Source organism: Ambystoma mexicanum, chromosome 2p, assembly GCF_040938575.1.
Source record: "Ambystoma mexicanum isolate Mex_15411 chromosome 2p, UKY_AmexF1_1, whole genome shotgun sequence".
Classification (NCBI taxonomy): domain Eukaryota; kingdom Metazoa; phylum Chordata; class Amphibia; order Caudata; family Ambystomatidae; genus Ambystoma; species Ambystoma mexicanum.
Window position 1 is genome coordinate 1,253,578,218 of NC_090923.1, and position 20,174 is coordinate 1,253,598,391.

Consider the following 20,174-nt stretch of genomic DNA (forward strand, 5'->3'; position numbering starts at 1 on the left):
TAAGGTCCCAGACCGGACGGTACGAACACATTCGTGAGTCCTTTTAGAAACTGAGTGATCAGTGGGATCTTAAAATATGAGCATTCTTCAGGAGGAGCGCTTTAATATGGACAGCGCTGCCAGGTAAACTTTAATGGATCCCACCTGAAGACCCATGTGTGCTAAAGAAAGCAAAGAAGGAGAGCACCTCCGTAGTTGAACACTGAAAAGGATCAACATTCTGTCCTCTGCACCAGTCGCAAAACTTACAGCAACAATACAGGGACTGTTGCTGGATGTCTGGCTGAAAGCAACACCTCTGTTAGGTCATCCGGGAGGTCCCAATCCTTATAGCACAACCTTTCAGAAACCATGCATGAAGATGAGTCTTGACCTCTGGATTGAGAGCCAGACCTTGCTCTCGCGAGAGATCCTCTCCTTGGGGAAGACGCATTGGAGGACACATGGACATTTCTAGTAGGTCAGGGTACCACGCTCTCCTGGCTCAATCCGGAGCAATGAGGATCATGTGGGTCCCGAACATCCGTAACCTCACTTGAGTAATGACTGGGATCGGAGGAAACGCTTACAGAAGAGGGACTAACCAGGTTACTGACCGTAGTGACCACCTTACCCCTAGTCCATAATCCCCTTTCCTCCATACTTATGGGACATACCTCCGTCCTGTGGGACGGGGACGAGACCGGAGCGCATTGTAAAAGCATCCAAAAATTTCTAAAATGTTTTAGTCCTTCCTCTTTCTACGCGGGGCATAGCACGCTGTTGTAACCCCGCCCATCTCGGCTCCCCCCCTTGTGCATCGCCCATCAGTCCTTTTCTATCGCCACGTCAGCGACCTTTTAGCAATAACAGAGGAACCTTATTAGTGGGGACGGCGGGCGGGCGTATGGAGGAAAGGGACTATGGACTGGGAGTAAGGTGGTCACTATGGTGAGTAACCTGGTTATACTCCTACGTCCCATCCCCTTTCCTCCATACTTATGGGAGATTCCCAAGCACTCCTTACAGGAACTATGGGTGGATGGAAAAAAAAACCTTTACTGAAACAGGTTCTTCAGCACAGCCTGACCAAACTTAGCATCAGCTCTTGAACTCAGGTCTAGACAATGTTTACAAAAAGCCGACAGGGAGGCCGAAGTAGCTGCCTTTGCGATGGTCTCCCAGGAGACGCATTTCTGAAAGGCAACTGCGGCTGCCTTGCTCTGCACCAGGTGTGCATGAATACCTTTAGGAGGCTTCAACCCTTGAACGGTGCAAGACTCCATAATACAGACCGCGATCCATCGGGAAATGGTCACCTTAGAGGCCCGCTTACCTTGTGGATTACCAAAGGTGACGAAACCCAGATCAGGATGTGTGTAGACATCCTGAAGATCCACCACGCTGAGCCAATCGCCTACCTGCAGGGAAGACCGTATCTGGCCAGGCATGATCATCTTTAATGTCTCTTGGGGTAGGAAAAGATTGAACTGGGAAAGATCTAGGATGGTGCGCAGGCCAGCCTGGTTGGGTTTGGGCACCGTAAACAGCTGGGAGTAGAAGCCCTCCCCTCGCTCCCCCAGGGGAACGGGTTCCAGAGCTCTGAGGTCCAGCTGAAATTTTCCGAAAAAGGCATCCTCCGGAGACGGTTTTGGAGCCGCCGGAGAAGGCCTCATGAGGAGAATAATTCCAGGGACGCAGCGGGGACGGTTGCCACATAGGCCCATCGTCCAAAGTGTCCACAAAAATCAAAAGTGCTGAACCAACAGGCAACGAGACATTGTGCGGGAGGGGCATCCGGGCGTTCCAATCATAAACTGGACGAAACGGATGCGTACAAGGAACTTTATGTTCACCTGCGGAACCAACTCCTACACCTGAGGCCGATAGTGTAGTTGTAGGTTGAGCGCCCAAAATGGTTGTGGCGGGAACGGCCGCCATTTTGCCATCACCAGAGAGGAACTGCGGCACATGTGGAAGTGAGGCAGGGTTCCCCATCGGTGGGTCGGGGGTCTTAATCTTAGCCTTTACATAAGGAACCTCAGCCGAGCCGGTACTATGAGGCCTGGAATGTTTCTGCGACATACCAATAGCCAAACTAGCTGTGAGCCTTCCCCTATAACAACTGGCCTCACAAGGGGACGCAGTTATCACGAGACCGCGTGGACCCAGGGGAGCAAAGAGGAGGCAGCGGAGGTTGAGGAGGACGTTGGATGGGGCCACCTGAGGTCGGAGCTGCGGCCGGGCACCGGATCCGTAGCGATGGAACGTTCGGCAGAAAGCAACAGGTGCGGTGGCTGTGAATCGGCTCCAGACAGTGCGGAGAACGCGGACCGCATGTCTGGGGTCGGGACCTCTGCAGGAGGGGTCCATAGTTCCGACAGCCGCCAACACAGCCGCGGACGGCACAAAAGATGGAAGCTCGGGAACGCCGTGGGAAGGACAGGGAGCCATGCCTGAGAGCGCCGGCTGGTGTCCAGTCACGGACCTCTGGGGAAAGGCGAGAGGGATGGACATCAGGGAGGGGGCACAGAAAACATGCCATAAACACCTCTAAGAGATGTTATAAGCCCTGCAGTACACTTACCTGATTCCCCAAACGCCCTCAGCATGCTTCCTCCATTATGGCATCCTTCAGGTTGGAAAGAAGGGGGCGGGGCCTGCAGAGGTTTTTATGCACTTCCCAGTGAACAGGTTCCTGATTGGGTTAGAGGGGCACAGCCCCTATATAAGTCCAACATCAACAAAGGACTAGTGTGTTCTTTTCCTCTCGGTTTCAGAACAGAGACGTGGGAGCCCCTAACCTTCGCTGGGCCTACGAGGACTAAACACTGGTTCAGGCCATACCAGAGGAAGAAGATACTTCACCACTAAATCCATGTGGGAGATATATCCTGAACTTTGATTTTTCCTTAAAATGTCTGAGGTTTTTTTTCTGAAATAAAGACATTGTTTAAAAGCATAACCATTCCAGTGTGTTCTTACACTAGCCTTCACAGGAAGGACCTCGGCACTGCCGGCAAGGGAAGAACTTCCACTCCTTGCCCCCTCAACAGTTCTGGCGTCGCCACAAGAGCGGGAACGGTGAGGAACAACCTTCACCGATAAGGCCTTGGCAGATCTCTCAGAAATGTTTGTCGCTTTAGCCTCTGCACGAGGGACCTCGACCCAGGTCCGGTAACAGCCTTATTAGCATGGGCCTCGAACATCCTTTCGGTAACACCAAGCCCAGGCGAGGCCTCGGGGCGCACCACGGTTCTTTTGAGGAAAGCCGATAACGAGGCCTCAGAGCGAGTTCGGTATCCCACGATTCAGTAGAACAGGGCCTACAGGTAGCCCCCACAGGAGGGGCCTCAGCGTGCTCTGGTATCCACAGGCACCTTACGGAGACCCTCGGAGAAAACTGCAGTACAATTATTAGGCCCAGAAGGCACCTCGGGGCAATCCCCGGTGACAGAGCAATCAACGCTCCTCCCGGCATGGGAAGAGCCCAGAAAGGTATCTCCCGGCCAGGGTGCTCTAAAAAGTAAAGAATTTACTGGGCGTTTCTTCTTTTCGTCGATAAACGCCTGAAAATGCAAAGGAGGAGTACATCGAAACACCTCCTCCAACCGACGTTGAAGTGCCCGGATCAAAAGGGAGTCACAATAAAAAACAGGAGTCCCAATGGTGATCCGGACCCAAAAACGCTAAACAAAGAGGATGGGGATCCACCCTCACGAAGCATCAGTGACACGATGAACAATCTGGAAAGTCTAGTTTGAACGACAGACTAGTAAACGATCGCTAGCGAGAGCCATAGAGGAGGAAATGGGAGGAAGATCTCCTGAGGATGCAAACGCGTCCAGTCCCGATCGAGTGGAGAAAAGGACTGATGGGTGATGCGCGGGGCAGAGCCGAGATGGGCGGGGTTACTGCCGTGTGCCAGGCCCTGCGTAAAAAGAGAGGCAGGACAAAAGGAAATTATTTTTTGAAATTTTGGATGGTTTTACAAAGCGCTCCGGTCCCGTCCCACAGGACGGAGGAACGTCCCATAAGTATGGCGGAAAGGGGACGGGACGTAGGAGTATGACCAATCGATGAGTGTCTCCTAGAGCTCCTCTCATAGGAAATTCCCTTGAGCAGTACCTCTTACACTTCCGGTTGGCGCCGGTCGCGAACAGAATCACATGCGGGGTTCCCCAGAGGGCAAAGACCTCTTGAAGGACTTCCTGAGCTATCTCCCACTCGTGGGAGACCGGGCTCTGCTTGCTCAGAGCGTCCGCCACTGTGTTCTCCTCTCCGGCTAAATGCACCGCCGCTAGGGAGATTCCTTCTTGGATGGCCCAGAACCAGAGCTGCATCGCCTCTGCACAGTGGAAGTGACCCTACACCATCTCTTTTGTTGAGGGAATGCATGGCCACCGTGTTGTCCGTCATTATCAGGACATTCTTCCCCCGTACAGACTGCAGAAAAGCCTTCAGTGCTAGCCTGTTTGCTCAGCTCCAAAAGATTGATGTGTAGTTTGGACTCCGATGGTGACCAACAACCACTGATGGTCAGATCATTGGGGCGAGTCCCCCACCCTTTAAGGGATTTGTCCGTCACTACAGTTACCTCCGGCTACGGCTGCCAAAAAGGTTCTCCTTTCATGAGATTTCCTTTGCAGGCCCACCACAGAAGATCCTGTGAGACCCAGATCGGAATACGAAGGAGATCCAACATCTTGCCTGAGAATTGAGACCATTGCGTCCCGACAGCTCATTGGAGGGATCTCATCCGGAGTCAGGCCTCTGGCACCAGAAAAATGAGGACGAGCAACCTTAAGAAATCAAAAGCCGGTAGACTCTAGGCATGTTTGGTTACCATCTGGGGGATGTCTTGAGCCCTCACCTTGGGTGGCGAGCACACCCCAAGGACGTGTCCAACAAAGCCCTGATGTACTGGAGCTGTTGGGAAGGTGTCATATGTGACTTAAAATTGGAGGGAGAAACCCAGTTTGTGAAGGGAGTGGCAGGTGACATTGAGATGATCCAAGACTTATTCGGGAGAATGCGCCCTGATCAGCCAATCATCCAATTAGGGGTAGACGTGAATCCCTCCTCTCCCGAGATGCGCTGGCACCACCACCATGAGCTTGGTGAAGACCATCAGGGAGGAGGTCAACCCGAATGACAGGACCCGAAACTAATGGTGCGAGCCGCCAACTGCGAACCTTCTGTATTTCCTGAGCTCTAGATGGATCGGCACATGAAAATAAGCATCCTGTGGGTCCAACGACACCAACCAATCCTGAAGCTGGAGGGCCTGAAGGCTCTGAGATAGAGTGGCCATCTTGAACTTGTCCTTCCTGAGGCACTTGTTCAAGCATCGTAAGTCCAAGATGGGTCTCAGTCCTCTGTCCTTCTTGGGAATCAAAAAATACGGGGAATACCAACCCTTATTCCTCTCCGCCACACGCACTGGTTCTATAGTGCCTTTCTCTAGCAGGGTCAATATCTCCTACACAAGGAGTGGATCTGGAATCTTCAAAGAGTGCTTCTGCGATGGACTGTCGTGAGGCCGTCGTAGAAAAGGTACGGAGTAGCCATGGGCTATTGTTTCCAGAGCCCACGCATCTGAAGTAATGGCTCGCCACTCTTCTAGATGCTGAGACAGCCTGCCCCCTACCTTGAACAGTGACGCAAGGCCTCAGAGCGGTTTTGAAGCGGCTGCAGCAGTGCCTGATGGCAAAGAGGCGGCTGCTTGAGCGGCTTTGGCACCTTTACCTCGTCCACCATGAGGAAACTTACGTTGGCCCCTTTGACTTGCCATTCCTCTCACCCTTCCAAATGAGTGAAAGGATGGAACCCCTAAATTGTCCCCTAGGATGAAAAGGATGAGGTTGTCCAACAGCAGCGCCCAAAGATTTGGCAGCTGCTTTGGAGGTCTGCAACTTCTCAAGGCTCTCGTCAGCCTTGCTGCCAAACAGAAGAGACCCGTCAAAGGGCATGTTGAGAAGACAAGCCTGCACATCTGGGGCAAACCCAGACTTCCTCAGCCACGCAGACCTGCACATCACGGTGCTCGTAGCCATGGACCTGCTGACACTATCCGCAGTATCCAACCCAGACTGAAGGGATTCACACGTAGCATCCTTGCCATCCTGAACAATAGCCAGAAAGCCATCCCTTTCTTCCCCTTTGGGGAATATGCTCAGCAGCTAACGAAATGCAATTCCTCAGAGTGTGGGAAAACTTTGCTATGGCACAAGTATAGTTGGCCGAGTTTAACGCCATACTCCCAGCAGAAAACCCCTTGCGTGCCCTTCCATCCATACGCTTAACGTCCCCATCAGAAAGGATTGCAGGGTACGCCGCCCGCTTCGAGGTAGCTGTGGCTGCCGGGACACCAAACTCTACGGAGTGGGGTGAGTGGACAGTTAGCCGGGGTTACTACTGGATGGGTGGTATTTCTGGGTCAGACTTTTTCCCCGCTGGATTAGCCTCTGGGGCGCTTGAATTTGCAGCCACCCTTTTCTGCAGAGCCATATGAAATGGCAACACGGGGTCGATAAACAGACCCTGATCGGAAATATCTAGAAGATCATCTTGTGCACAGGACGCCTGGACCAGGTCAGATACTCCACAACTATAAACAGGAGTCTTCTATATGAGGAGTCGGCATGCTCCCCTGGGTCTGGCTTCCCGAACTCCAGCTCAGGGGATGTGTTAATACCAGTGGCATTGTGCAAGGTTCGACAAAGATCCTCCATCCGGCTCGCCTCTGAAATTAGGCAATCAGGAACATTAGAGGTCCCATAATGGAGATTAAAAGTGACATCCTCATCAGATTGTTCCTCCTCCTCATAAATGTCAGTGAAGGACTTTAAAAAAATCCTTCCTCAGGAGAGGAGTGAATCTTTTCAGCTAAAGGTCTTAAAGACTTAGCAGTAGCCTTCCTCGGAGGGTCGACTTGCCCAGGGACATTCACAGGCAGAATTGGCCCAGATGGCACCAATGGCACAGATGGCACAGATGGCTCCGACGGCATCACCAATGGCGTTGACGGCATCAAGGGCACAACCGGGGTTGAAAACCCGACAGGTGCGCCCGACGGGTATGTTGTTGTCGTCCAAGGCTTTGCCGGTTTGACCAGAGACGAATACCTTGGCTTGGCACGTCTCCAGCGATCTTTCGATGCCTTGTCGGAAAGGGGTCGCGAAGGCTTCCGGTGTTTATAACACTGTTTACCTGGGCTCGAAGGCGCACGAGTATCCGGCTGAGAATGTTCCTTGCCGGCTTCATCAGAAGGCGCAGGCAGAACTGTGCCATGTTTATCAAACATTTTCATCGCCATCCGGAAAGCATCCCACTTCGCCGAGGTCGGTGACTTGAACGGGCATACCATCCTTTTTGAGGAGCCATATGCCGAAGACTAGGAAGGCGACCGATGGTGCCACTTCCTAGAAGGACTCGACAAGGCAGAGTGGCGGGAACCACTGCTAGTACGTGACCACTTAGACTTCTTCCTCCGAGAAGGGTTACCTCTCGACTCATCGGTTGAAAGTCCAGCAGGCCGGGATTTACAGGTTCATGGACACCTTGCCTACCTACAGCTTCCCCTTTCATTCCCACAAGGCCTTAGCAGTCAACAATAGTTCATATCGTGGCTTTCGCCGAGATACCACAGACAAATCCGATGCGGATCAGTGATCGACATCTTGGAGCCACAATCCAAACACTTCTTAAATCCAGACTTCAAGGTTGTCAGGGCTCAAGACAAAGACATAATCGCAACTTCACAGCAAGCACGAGGTGCACCGAGTTTTCAACTAAGCAAACACGTTTGTGGAAAAACAGAACTGAGGCTTCGGGCACCGTGCATGCTACTTCCAACATCTGATGAAGTTACCCTTGACGTAGGCCTTTGAGGGACATAGACCCGAAGCCTTCGACGTATGGCACCCTCTGCAGAAGAAACTTCCGCAACAGCACAGCTGCGGACATTACATGTCAAAAATGAGGAATACGTTGGAGGACACAATCCATTCAAAACGTATATTGCGTATAATATTGGAGCTGCTGATGCATGAATACCACAGGAACAGAAAGCTGGCACTTTTGCAGTAAACCAAAGTGATAAGAGTTGCAAGTAATAGAAAAAGGCACCGTCCCGAGGGGGGGGAAGCAACAAGGTGGACAGCCCAAGACACAGGATGGTGTTGGCGGGCCATCAAGATGAAAGTGACAGTAACACGACAGTGGTTGTACAAGATCCCAGCCTGCAGCAAACAAGAAAGCGACACGGAACGAAGCAGGCCGACTGGTCTCTACCGGACCGCAGTGCACAGGCGCCACAGTGAGATAATTAACAGGGTGCAATCTGCACCCAAGTGGAGAAGTGCAGGCAGATACCCCGGGTGGCATACCCCGGCACCAGAGGTATGGTCATCAAAGGACCAGCATCAGACAGCGAGAAAATTGAGATGAAGAGCCCAGTAATCACAACAGACCGCTCGGATTGAGCAGCAGAAGGATTGGTTGTATAGTTGCCGTTATACCAATGCAGCTTGCGAAGGTGGGAAGTGATCCATTGTGAAGGGCGCATTAGCGGTGACTGCAGTGGAATACACGGTGGAACTCTACATGAAACGCTTGCTGAGATACAATAGACATTCTGATAAACATAACAGTTGCAAGCATACAAAGGAGCAGGTCGGACCTTCCGGAAAGTGAAACTAACCATCTTAGCAAGGTCGAAATCCCGTGCGCATTAGTGGCACAATAAATAAACACGGGCGAGCGCTTTTAACAAAGTGGATGGCCACATTCATATAGATATGAACGCAAATGTCAGACGTAGAACTAAGTGACTAATACAAGCTGTATGGGCGAGGGAAGGAATCACAACGGAAGGAGCTGCGGCTGGATCTCTGAAGGGGTAGAGCAGCACGGCCCAATGGAAAAAAGCGGTATAACACGAAATACGGACTGTGCACAAACCCAAGTCAGGAGCCTATACACGGCAGCTAGATAGTGTCACTGGACACCTTGTTGTGGAAAGCTGGTACGGGCTTTGGCAGGAGCAAACAGGGGTGTGAGGAAAACGGAATCATACAAATGAAAAACAGAGTGGATGTCCAACCCCATTGTAGCCATTGTAACTGCATACCATGGCAGAGGATTGCCGCACTAAACTATAAGCTAAACAAGACATTAAAGCACCATTTGTAAGGCAATGTTCACAACAGCTGGGCAGCAATTACCCGGTTGCACACAAAGAGGATACCTTCCTTGGGAAACGGATGCCAACTTGTATTGTCCAGAATAAAGAACAGCAACAATTGACAACCTGGCTGCGAACCTGAGGAGACGCACGGCCGCCCAGCCCATGCAAGAGGGAGGGCCCACTGGGATCAGAGGCAAACGGTAGAGGTAATATCCGCCTGATCACTGTTAAACACACCACAATAATAAAATGGAACAGAGAAGTGCACAAGCATTGTGCAGACAACAGTATATCTGGTAGGAGAGAAGAGTCCACAAAGACACCCTCCGCCTGGTAGCACCCACTGGAGTGCCCATAAACAACGGGAGACAACACGCAAAACCAGACACAGAAGACAATAAAAAGGTCTCTGGCCACGGTGACATGGAGAGAAAACTGGGGGGGAAAAAATAAAGCTGGGTAGCAAATACTGGCCCCGTAAAGAAGGGTGTACACAACAGGTGGTGGAATTGAAACAGACGAGTGATCGCACCCAGCGCACCTGAACAGAAGCTACAGCGCAAGGTGACATAATGGCATTTAAGTCCAACAAGTGTAAAGGGAAACAGTCGTCAATCGAAGCATTTACCAAACCCGCACAAATGACCGACAGCGGGAAGGCAACTGCACAAGACGCATGAGATGGGGCGGGTCCTGAGCGGATTGACCATCAGATACTGGAAGCCATAGCTGAGCTGAAGTCCACACTGAAATTTAAAATGGACACAATTAGTATCGATGTGAACCTCCTGAGACAGGATGTTAGAGCATTAACAGAATGCACAGGAGTGCTGGAAAAGGAGGTGAAAGCGAATACAAGCAGTTACAATGAATATTCCTGGGAAGTCTCCATATTGAAGCAACCAGTGCGGAACGTCGAACACAGGGAAGAAGAGGCGTAAGGTTGCACACAGAGGAATAACGTACGGATTGTTGGGCTCCCGGAAGGCGAGGAAGGTCTGAACCCGACAAATTACATTGAAGACCTGTTACTGCAGGAAATAGGAGCTGGGTCACTTACCCAAGGATTTACCGTGGAACGATCGCATAGAGGCCTGACAAGGAAACCGCCAGCCAGACCCACACCCAGACTGATAATTGCCAAGATACTAAATTATTAAGACAGGGAGAGAATCCTGGAAGATTTTCAAAAAGGAGGAACGATCAGCCAAGCATCAGCAACCATCACGGCATACCCGGATTACTCTTTCTTGGTGCAAAAATCAAAGGATGAACAATGGAGAAGTCGAGCGGAGATTGCGCGCTGCCATTCTTAAATACATGTTGCTGTATCCGGCGAAGATGAACGTCCTATAGAAGGACCGTGCTGTTTTTTTTGCAACCCCAGAAGACGTGAACAAGTGGATGGACACGTTAAATATGCAGATGGAAATGGAGAAGCAGGAACAGACGGGAAGCAGAAGCGATAAGTGATACTGCATTGTTCGAATAATGTACACTTGATCCGCATAGAGGCCAACATCTAATGATCCAACAGACATCTAAGCCAAAAATCAAAGCGCTTTTCACGGTTAGCTAAATGCAGGAAGCACGAGTGCTGCTTTAGTTTAGAGCGGCGCTGGGAATCACACTATCAACCATATTAGGTTAGAGTAGTTAGGGTAATAGTGGTTCAGTATCCTCCTGCAGCACTCCGATACTGGCATTTAGCCGGGATAGGATCGAGATGCAGGGATGCCCGAGATCCAGATTTTGAGCTGGGCAAACGCTGGGAAGGGGGTTAGGTGGAGGGAGTTGGGGTAGTTAAGGGGAAGTTGGCCTACAGATACACACAAGGTGGAAGAAAACCGATACCAGAGGTGGGAGGGGAGTGTAATCAGTCCGGGAATAAGGGTGAACTGAAAATAGCAACCTGGAACGTGAGGGGCCTGAACAGTTTTATTAAAAGGAACAGAGTTATGTCATATTTGAAGCATCAGAGAATTGATATAGCTCTCCTGCAAGAAACGCATCTAACCAAAGATAGACAAGGCACATTGGCACGGAAATGGAGGGGGGGTGACCCTGGGCTCAACATACTTGGCATATGCTAGAGGGGTCCTGATATGGGTGGCACCCACAGTTCCATTCAAGGTACTTCAAACTTTCCTAGACAAAGATTGTAGGGTGGTAATACTTCGGGGATTGGTTGAAAATAGGGAAATGTATTATTAATACATATGCCCAAAACCAAGATACAGCGGCTTATTTCAGATCTCTATATCCCCAAGATTAGTCCATATTGGGAGTGTGCAGTGATATGGGGAGGAGATTTTAATTTATGTTGGACCCAAAGAAAGCTAGATCATATGATAAATGTACTAATCCAACCACCGCAGCCAAAGCTCTAAATATGTTGTTGCGCACATTTAAGTTAGCTGATGTATGGAGAGAACGATATCCGCTTGATCAAGTATACTCTCACTACACTGCCCTACAGAATTTACACACGAGATTGGATTGCGTGTTTCTAGGGGAGGAAACATTGACAGAGTTCACACAAACTGAGTATAAAGCACAGGTCCTATCGGGCCATGCCCCTCTGTTCGTCACTTGGCAGGTCGATTACCCCTTCCCCACCGCCGCCACTCCCACTAATAGCAATGTTAAACGAGGCGCTGGACACAGGCAGATTACCCGAGTCCCTAAGAGTCAATTATTCCCCTCCTCAAACCAAATAAGCCAGAGACTGAATGTGGCTCGTATAGGCCCCTATCGTTGAACCAAGATGGCAAGATTCTCACAGCAGTGATGGCAAAGAGGCTTAGACCGGTCATCGATAAACTCATACATCCAGAACAGACAGGAAACAACACAAACAGAAATATTACTAACAACCTGAGGAGATTGCATCATATAATAGATAATACCCAAGGAGAAACGCAGGAAGCAGCAGTAGTGTCACTCGATGCAGTAAAAGTGTTTGACTCAGTCAGATGGCCTTGTCTGCTGACGGTCCTGAAAGAGTTTTATCGGGCCCACATACATAAAGTGGGTGTGGTTACTGTACAACGAACCAGTAGCAAAGGTCAAGAAACGGGTACTAGTATTTCGGAGCAGTGGCAGTTGAGTAAAGGCACAAGGCATGGATGTCCATGGTCCCCGATACTCATTTTAGCCTTGGAGCCACTGGCAGTTTACCTAAGAGAAGAATATGGGGAAGCAGGTATTAGTAACTCCGGGGGCGGGGGGGGAATCTGATCTCGTTATAAACAGATGACATGCTCCTGTACCTGCAGTACCCGGAGGAGAATTTACAATATGTCCTGGATGTGATGCAACGCTATGCTGCACTGTCTGGTAGAATCATAAATCGAGCCTGTACCCTCTGGGTAGTTACACAGGTAATCCCATACACATACTACCAGTGTTAACTGTGCTAATCACCACAATTCGGTCACCAGGCCACTAACCTGAATCATTGTGGGGAGGGGTGCCACAAATGGTGATTGCTCTGGTGAAGGTGGTCAGGAATCTGCGGCAACCTGACCTGAGAGGATACGAACAGGTGCTGCAGTTCCAAAAAACAGAACCTCGCTGGCCACCAAGGGGCTATGAAGAGGCAAGTGCAGCTCGCTCAATGCACTCCTGAGTTTGCATGGTGACCGATGAATCAGTGGGAAAGGAGGGAAGGCAAAAGCTTTCATGTTGCACAAGATCTCGAGGGCGTCCCCGAAGGAAGCCACTGAGCCTGTCCATGGACACATGTAGAAGTTTCTTGTTCAATGAAGTCGCAAAGAGGTCCACCTCTGGAGTGCCCCATTGCTGAAAAATGTTGAGATCATCATTGTTCATCTCCCATTCGTAACTCGCCACCAAGCGGCTGAGGGAGTCTAAAGCCACATTGGTGTGACCCAGAATGTGCACAGCTTGGAGCCAGACATTGTGCTGGATAGCCCAATTCCAAATTTAAATAGCAAACTCCACGAGAAGGGGAGGGGGGAGGGGACTTGCTGCCCCCCCTATTTGTTGATATAGAACATCGCAACGGAATTGGCCATGCAAATTCGAACAACACTGTTGGTGTTAAAGTGTTGAAAATACTTGAGCGCCAGAAAAACTTTCAGGAGCTCTAGTTAAGTGATATGGAACCGCCTTTCCCGAGGCGTCCACAAATTGTACACCTCGAGGTGACGCAGTGTCGCACCCCAACCCAGAAGGGAAGAGTCTGTCGTAACCGTTGCTTGTGGGAAGGTCTCCTGGAAGGAGGTCCCCACTGAAAGGTTGCTGGTGGATGACCACCATTGAAGATCCGCCGTCATGAAGGATGGGAATGTGATCATCTTGGAATCTGGATGTGTAGCCTGGGGCCAGCAGCTCCGAAGAGCAAGCTGAGTGTGCCTCATTTTCAGGCATGCAAGAGGTAGAGCTAACACGCAAGAAGCCATGAGGCCCAGGACTCTGGAACCATCAAGCAGACATGAGAGGATTGCAGGAAGAGCTGGCACGTGGTAGAGAGGTCCGCAATCCTGTCCTCCGTCAGGAACACTCTGGTACTGACTGTATCCCAAAGGAAAACCAGAAAGATCAGGTCACGAGAGACTGTTAACGACGATTTCCACCAGTTCACTGACAGCCCAAGATGGAAAAGGAGCTGAAGGAGTGACTGAAGGTTAGCCCTAGTAGCCTGCGGGCAAGGACTGCACAGGAGCCAATTGTCCAGGTATGGGAATACATGGACTCCCTGCATTCAGAGGAATGCAAGACATGCAGTGCTGAGCTGAGACCAAACGGAAGAACACGATATTGGAAGTGTTCTGTTCCCAGGGAGAACCGCAGATATTTTTCGATGCAGGCTCCAGATCAGAATTTGCATGTAAGCATCCTGAAGGGCCACCACAATCCGCCAATCTCCCTTCCCGGAGAGAGGACTATCTGGGAGGGTGTAATGATCTTGAATTTCTTTTGGGGAAGAAAGATTGAACTGGGATAGGTGGAGGATAGTGTGCAGGCCAGCCTGGTTGGGTTTCGGCACAGTAAATAGATGTGAGTAATAGCCCCCCTCCCCCTCTTGCTTTCTCAACGGAACAGGTTCCACTGCTCTGAGGTCTAGAAGTTTATGTACCTCGGCTCGAGGTAGGGCGACGCAGTCTGCTCGAGAGGGTAGGGTATGGGGAGGGGCAAGCAGGCGCCCGCCTGAGCGACTGACAAAACCCCTTGGTCGTCTGTGATTGTCTGCCATGCCTACAGATGAGACAAAATTCGTCCTCCTACCGGAGTCTCATGCGACTGAACTATCATTTAGATGTTTTATCGGTGGAGAGACCACCCTTTCCTGAAGAGGCAGCTAACTGGCTGAGAGAAAAACCGGACACCTTGTTGTTTTCGGAGGGTGCCACCAGCTGGAGCATCTTCTCGGCACGCACGGCTGTCCTGAAATCCTCTGAACCCAGAATAAGACCTTGCTTGAGACTTGCTCAAGTTTTTGCAAAGACTGATCGAAACCTAGCAGTGCGAGTGCTTGCCTTGGTCTTCATGAGTTCCTCATCGGTGGTAGAGTGGAACAGTTCCATGCCGTCGAAGGAGAGATCAAGCAACTGGTCTTGAACTTTCTTCGAAAACTCTGTAGTATGCAGCCACGATTGGCGGGAGATGTCAACACCGACCATTAGGCCTCGAGCGGAAGTGTCTACGTGATGGGCCGCAGCCTCAATTAAATCCTGCACCAGAACTTTGGTGTCAGATAAGCCACCCTTGTAGTCTTCCAATACAATCCTGAAACTCGGCTAGTTCACTCCACAGTTTGACATTGGCAGCCGCCAGGATAAGTCCAGTATTCGCCTGACGAAGCTGAAGAGCCTAATTGGAAAAAAACATTTTAACCACCCCCCCACCCAGCCCTCCCAACAGCATAAAGAGGTTTGTCCTCTTTGGAAAGGATCTGAGACGTGGCAGTGGAGGATGTGGAAGTCGGCTTCGACTGGAGCGTAGCTGCTGCCACCACTGAAGAGGTGAGCGGACACAAGGATATGTCCCCCTGACACATGAAGCTTGAATCGAGCGTCAATTTTCTTGTTCAGGTGCTGTCCGGAATTAGGTTTTTCTTAGACCTTACGGGCATCAGCCAGAACGTCCTTTTGAAGGAACAGGCCAGTACGCTCCTACGTCGCATGTGAAGGCTCACAAAAGTACCCCCTCTTGTGGAGCAGGGGGCTCGTGTATTGGGATGTCTAGCAGTGCCATCATATCAAGCACCTGGTCATGAAAAGCTCTAATGGAGTGGGGCATCGCTGTCCTGGTCACCTGGTCCTCATCCAGTGAGTTGGGAGCAGAAGTTTGATCCAACGCACATGGTGCCTCAAGCCCAGAGGGTGTGACTGGCAGGGCAACCAGAGTCTTTTCCACAGGGGAAAGTGTAGGCAGAGGAGGCAGTGGGGGAGGAGGTGCCAGCGAAAGGTGTGGTGGTGGTGGCACTACCAGGACGTGCATAGGGAGTGCCAGAGCAGGGGCCGGTTCAGGATACATTTCCTTAAACAAATCCTTAAGTATGCCTTCATGGGATCAGAATGCATAAGCTTCTGAAACTTGCCAAAAAACGCATTCTCAAAGGTCTAGGCACTGGAGTGGGTAGCGGCTGCTCAGAAGGGGAATACCTCCAGGATAGTAAAGCGGATGGTTACCAGGATGGTCCCCCACCAACTGGATCTACGTAGAACAAAGGTGCGGATGCAGGAGGGAACAAGTCTGCTGCAGTGGAACCTGAGCATGCCAATTCATTGTTGGAGGGTGGAACGGATTCTTATTGTCCACGAAAAGTGAAAAAGGCTTCTCTGCCCCCAAAACAGATCCCTCAGAAACAGGCGTGGTGAACGTTGGTGTAAGAGGTAGTCAAAATGGCCACCATGGTCCTCGGGGTTAGACTGCCATTTTGTCAACAACTGAGGTGAATTTTGTCACAAGTGTAAGTGAGGCCATAGTCTCGTCAGGGGTCTTATGTTCCATTTTAGCCTGGTGACGAGGAACCTCGGCAGAGCCGATACTGGAAGACTTATGGTGCTTGACTGGCTTCTTTGCCCCCTCAGCAGCAGGATTGGTTGTACCACAGGTCTGAGTGTGGGAAGGCCTAGAGTTACCCCCTGATGCCAGAGACCCCAAAGGGCCCCTTCAATCCTGCTGGTGTTGGAAATGGCCCCAAGGAGGGGAATCTCAGGAGTAACCCCGGTACCTTTAGTCACGTTGAAAGGCACCTCGAATCTAGACTCTGTGCACTTAGCTCCAGATGTGGAGACCTCTGGGCTGACCCCGGTGACAAGAGCCCCAGAGGGACTGGGCCCAGCTTTAGCCCCTAAAAAGGGAACCTCGGACAATGATCCGGTGTTAGCAGCCCCTTTGCAAGGGACCTCGGAGGAAGCTATGGTGTGCTTTTTAGATCCCTTTCGGGGCACCTCCTCAGGTAGATCCCTGGTAACAGGACTATTTGAACACCTCCTGGGCCCAGAAGACCCCGGGAAGGAGTCCCCCCCACCCGAACTTACCGGCCGTTTCCTTTTCTCTTCAATGAACTGTAAATGTGGAGGAACATGTTGAAACACCTCCTCCCACCTGACAAGCCAACACTCAAGTGCTCTGACGGAGGAGGAGTCGCAGTAGAAGCAGGAGTCCCAGCGTTGTTCCGGGCCTAAGCACTCAAGGCAAAGAGTGGGGATCTGCCCTCACGAAACAACGTCCGCACGATAAGCCGGACACGAATCCCAGACGCTCCGGCATAGAAGGTGGACAAGGCGACCACGGAACCAGAGCAGGAATGAAGGACAAGGGAACAAAAGAAAAATATTCCCAATGATGCAAGTGCGTCCGACCCGGACCGTGCAGAGAAAAGGACCGAGGAGCGATGTGTGGGGCAGAGCTCAGGAGGGTGGGGCTGCGGTCTCCTGCTCTGGCCCCACATAAAAATAAAAGGACAAAATGTAATTTTTTGAAAAAAGTGCTCTGGTCCCGTCCCGAAGGACGGAATGTCCCACAAGTGTGGAGGAAAGGGGACGGGACGTAGGAGTATTTTGGTTCAGAGAAAGGGCTGTCTGACAGATAAACCCCAGGCACTCCTTTGCCCTTAATTAGTATGTTGGTTGGCAGGTAGAGTGTCATATTGATCATCACCATTTGTTCAGGTACCATGCACAATGGCTTATTGGAACTTCTGCCCGTCAGAGCAACAAACGATACTTGGCAGGCAAACATGGCAAGGGAGAGAATTCTTGGTCGTTTCTCCGATAGGTTTACCACAGTGTCTCAACTAAGCCTCAACCCCTTCTTAATCGGTGCTCACAGCCAGAAGCTAATAATTCATATTACCCCCACAAATCCAACCACATTCACTGGATATTGAGGCAGCACCAGAACTTGGTCTGAAGAGTAGAAGTATGCTGACGGTGAAAGAATGGGTGTAGGTGGGGAGGGTAACCTGGGCACCTTCTGCACAAGAGCAAAGAAAGAACGAAACACGGCAAAAGCAGGCACTCAATGTTCATATTGAAAGGGATGTCCATCCAAAAATAGAAACGAGCAACCAGGGATTATATGCTCAAATTGTGAATTGTCCCTATAGGCTTTCATGGGGCCAGGAAGGCACAGCTTCAACAACAGCGATTTGTAACATAACAGGAAAAAGGGGGTGGTAGAGGTAGTCTTTCTGCAGATAGGTGGGGTTAACATAGTGGAGGTGTCATTCATAAATCTATTTAACCGACAGTGAGCGACTACTTTTATAGGCCTTTAAAATGCAACCTTACTGAGTTGCATGCCATTTCCATTTAGTGGTTACATTACACAGCTTTTGCACCATACCAATTACCATTTTAAGTTACTGGGATTTATATGATGCTGAAGTTGCCATTTGCATGGTCTCCAGGACTTCTTGCATCTATAAAAAATTAGCACCCTTGTACACAAAGCAAGTTTTTTTTTTCTACAATATTGTAAACAGCACAAATATGATCTTAATGTTAAAAACAAAAAGACCACCATTGTAAAAGCTATGCTCTATTTTTGCACCTCGCTCTACGAGGAGCAATAATGGAGCAGAATATGCACTGTACACCCGACACAAATGCTCAAGACACACAAATTAAACTAGGAAGTAACATATATAGTAGTATGAGAACTGGTATGCTGAACAGCAAAAACCCATTTGGTGCACATATGTTTTGTGCTGATTTGCAACATGTCTGGGGCACTAATTAAGAGTCAGCCAGGATCTAAACAGTTTACAAAATGATAAATGGGTACACAACATTTAACCAAAGTCTAATCTGTAAGACATAGCCATACACAAAAAGTCTAACTCCACACCTTCAATTATTGTTAGCCAAGGACATTGGCAGTCAGAAATCCTGTATGTCCATCAGTCAGTCGTAGAGGTCAACCATTTCTTAACCTTGACTATTAAAACTACTGGTTTAAATGGCCATGCGTACCAAGGGAGGAGCAAGTAGCCAATTGGGTAAAGCCTGTGTTCTGAGCAAGCTGACAGCTCTTTACTCCCTCCACCTGCGCCACCTCCCAAACCAGTGTTCTTTTATATTAAAAAACCTCACCTTTCCTGGGTGACTATGCATATCCACACCTCCAAATCCCCCTTCCATTAAGCTCCTCCTTTGGCTTGCATGGAAAGGGTGGATGGGCAGGAGTCGGTCTTCCATTTACATGGTGGCCATTTTACCTACAATTTATTATGGAATTACTAACTGGCAATTTCCTCTGAACTGCCAATTTTTTCCTCTAAAAAACAAGGACGCAAAAAAGAAATGCTGTCAACCTGGGGGCTAATGGTTAACAGCTTGGGAGGAGCGTAACCAGCCAATAACAGCCACAAGGGTAAAGGCCAGAACATAGATGGAAATTCAGGTCAGATATTACATTCAAAGATTTGGCTCTACATGTTTAGGAAATTATCTACATGCCAAAACAAGCAGAACCCGACCACTTCCCAATACAATTAAAACCAATAACTGCACATAAGAGAACTCAGTAATTTCTTCATATTTGTTAGTTAACCATTTTAAAACTATTCTAAAATGTAAAGTACACTGAGAAAATAGACAATAGAATATCCATGCCTGAGGCTAACCGTGCACAATGCATTTCTCATCCCCAATGTATGTAAACCAACTTAAACTGTTGAAAAGTTAAAGATTAGCAAAAGTATACTCAGAAAAAGTTGGTTACTTACTGAAAAAATCTTTTTTGGCAAGGTTCTTGGCACATAATACTGCAAAACAAAAAAATATGAATATGAAACCAGTGTATATTAAATTATCAAAATCATACAATTCACAAAAGTAATCAAGATTAGTTTTCATAACTTTGTAAAGATTTTTAGTTCATGGAAGCATAGATCGAAAACATTCCAGTAGGATCCCAGCCTGCTCTTTTGCACCAACTAGATTTTTTCACTTTTTTCTTTGAGGATAACAATTTCGGAGACAACGCTTCAAGCCGAGCAGGGATCACTATTCTTTATCAAGCTGGTATGCGTGGGAAAGGTAACAAATGCCACGAGAAGTGATGTCCTGTAGGGTTGCACATTTGCATTGATCCAGCGCACCATCAATAGATCTAGTGTGTAAGGTTGGCCCATTCTCTGCCCTGCCCAGGACAGAAGGGTGCCTTATCTCTAATCTCAGACCTTTTTACGAAGGAAAAGGTCTACGAAAAAACACTTCCAGTGCTATGCGGACGATACCCAGCTCATTTTCAGGCTACCCTCGGCCTCCTCCTCTTCTTCCCTCATCTCCGACTGTCTGTCTGCTATCCAGGAATGGTGTGCCGCCAATGACCTCTGCCTTAACGCCAGTAAGACTGAGATTCTACTCATCGGCACACCCACTCCCTCCTTCCCTACAGCTCTCTGGCCGGCCTCCCTTGGCCCCCTTCCTGCCCCTACCTGCAAGGCTAAAAACCTTGGGGTCATCTTCGACTCCACACTCTCCTTCTCTCCTCATATATCTGACGTCTCTAAGAAGTCACA

General features: G+C 49.6%; 1 protein-coding gene across 1 annotated transcript in view; it reads right to left on the reverse strand.

The window, feature by feature from the left end:
- Positions 1-20,174, reverse strand: part of SMURF1 (SMAD specific E3 ubiquitin protein ligase 1) — a 1,020,511-nt gene that overhangs the window by 838,176 nt on the left and 162,161 nt on the right. Inside the window, exon 2 of the mRNA XM_069645560.1 lies at positions 19,377-19,415. Coding sequence (XP_069501661.1) covers positions 19,377-19,415 — 39 coding nt within the window. The remainder of the gene's footprint in view (positions 1-19,376; positions 19,416-20,174) is intronic.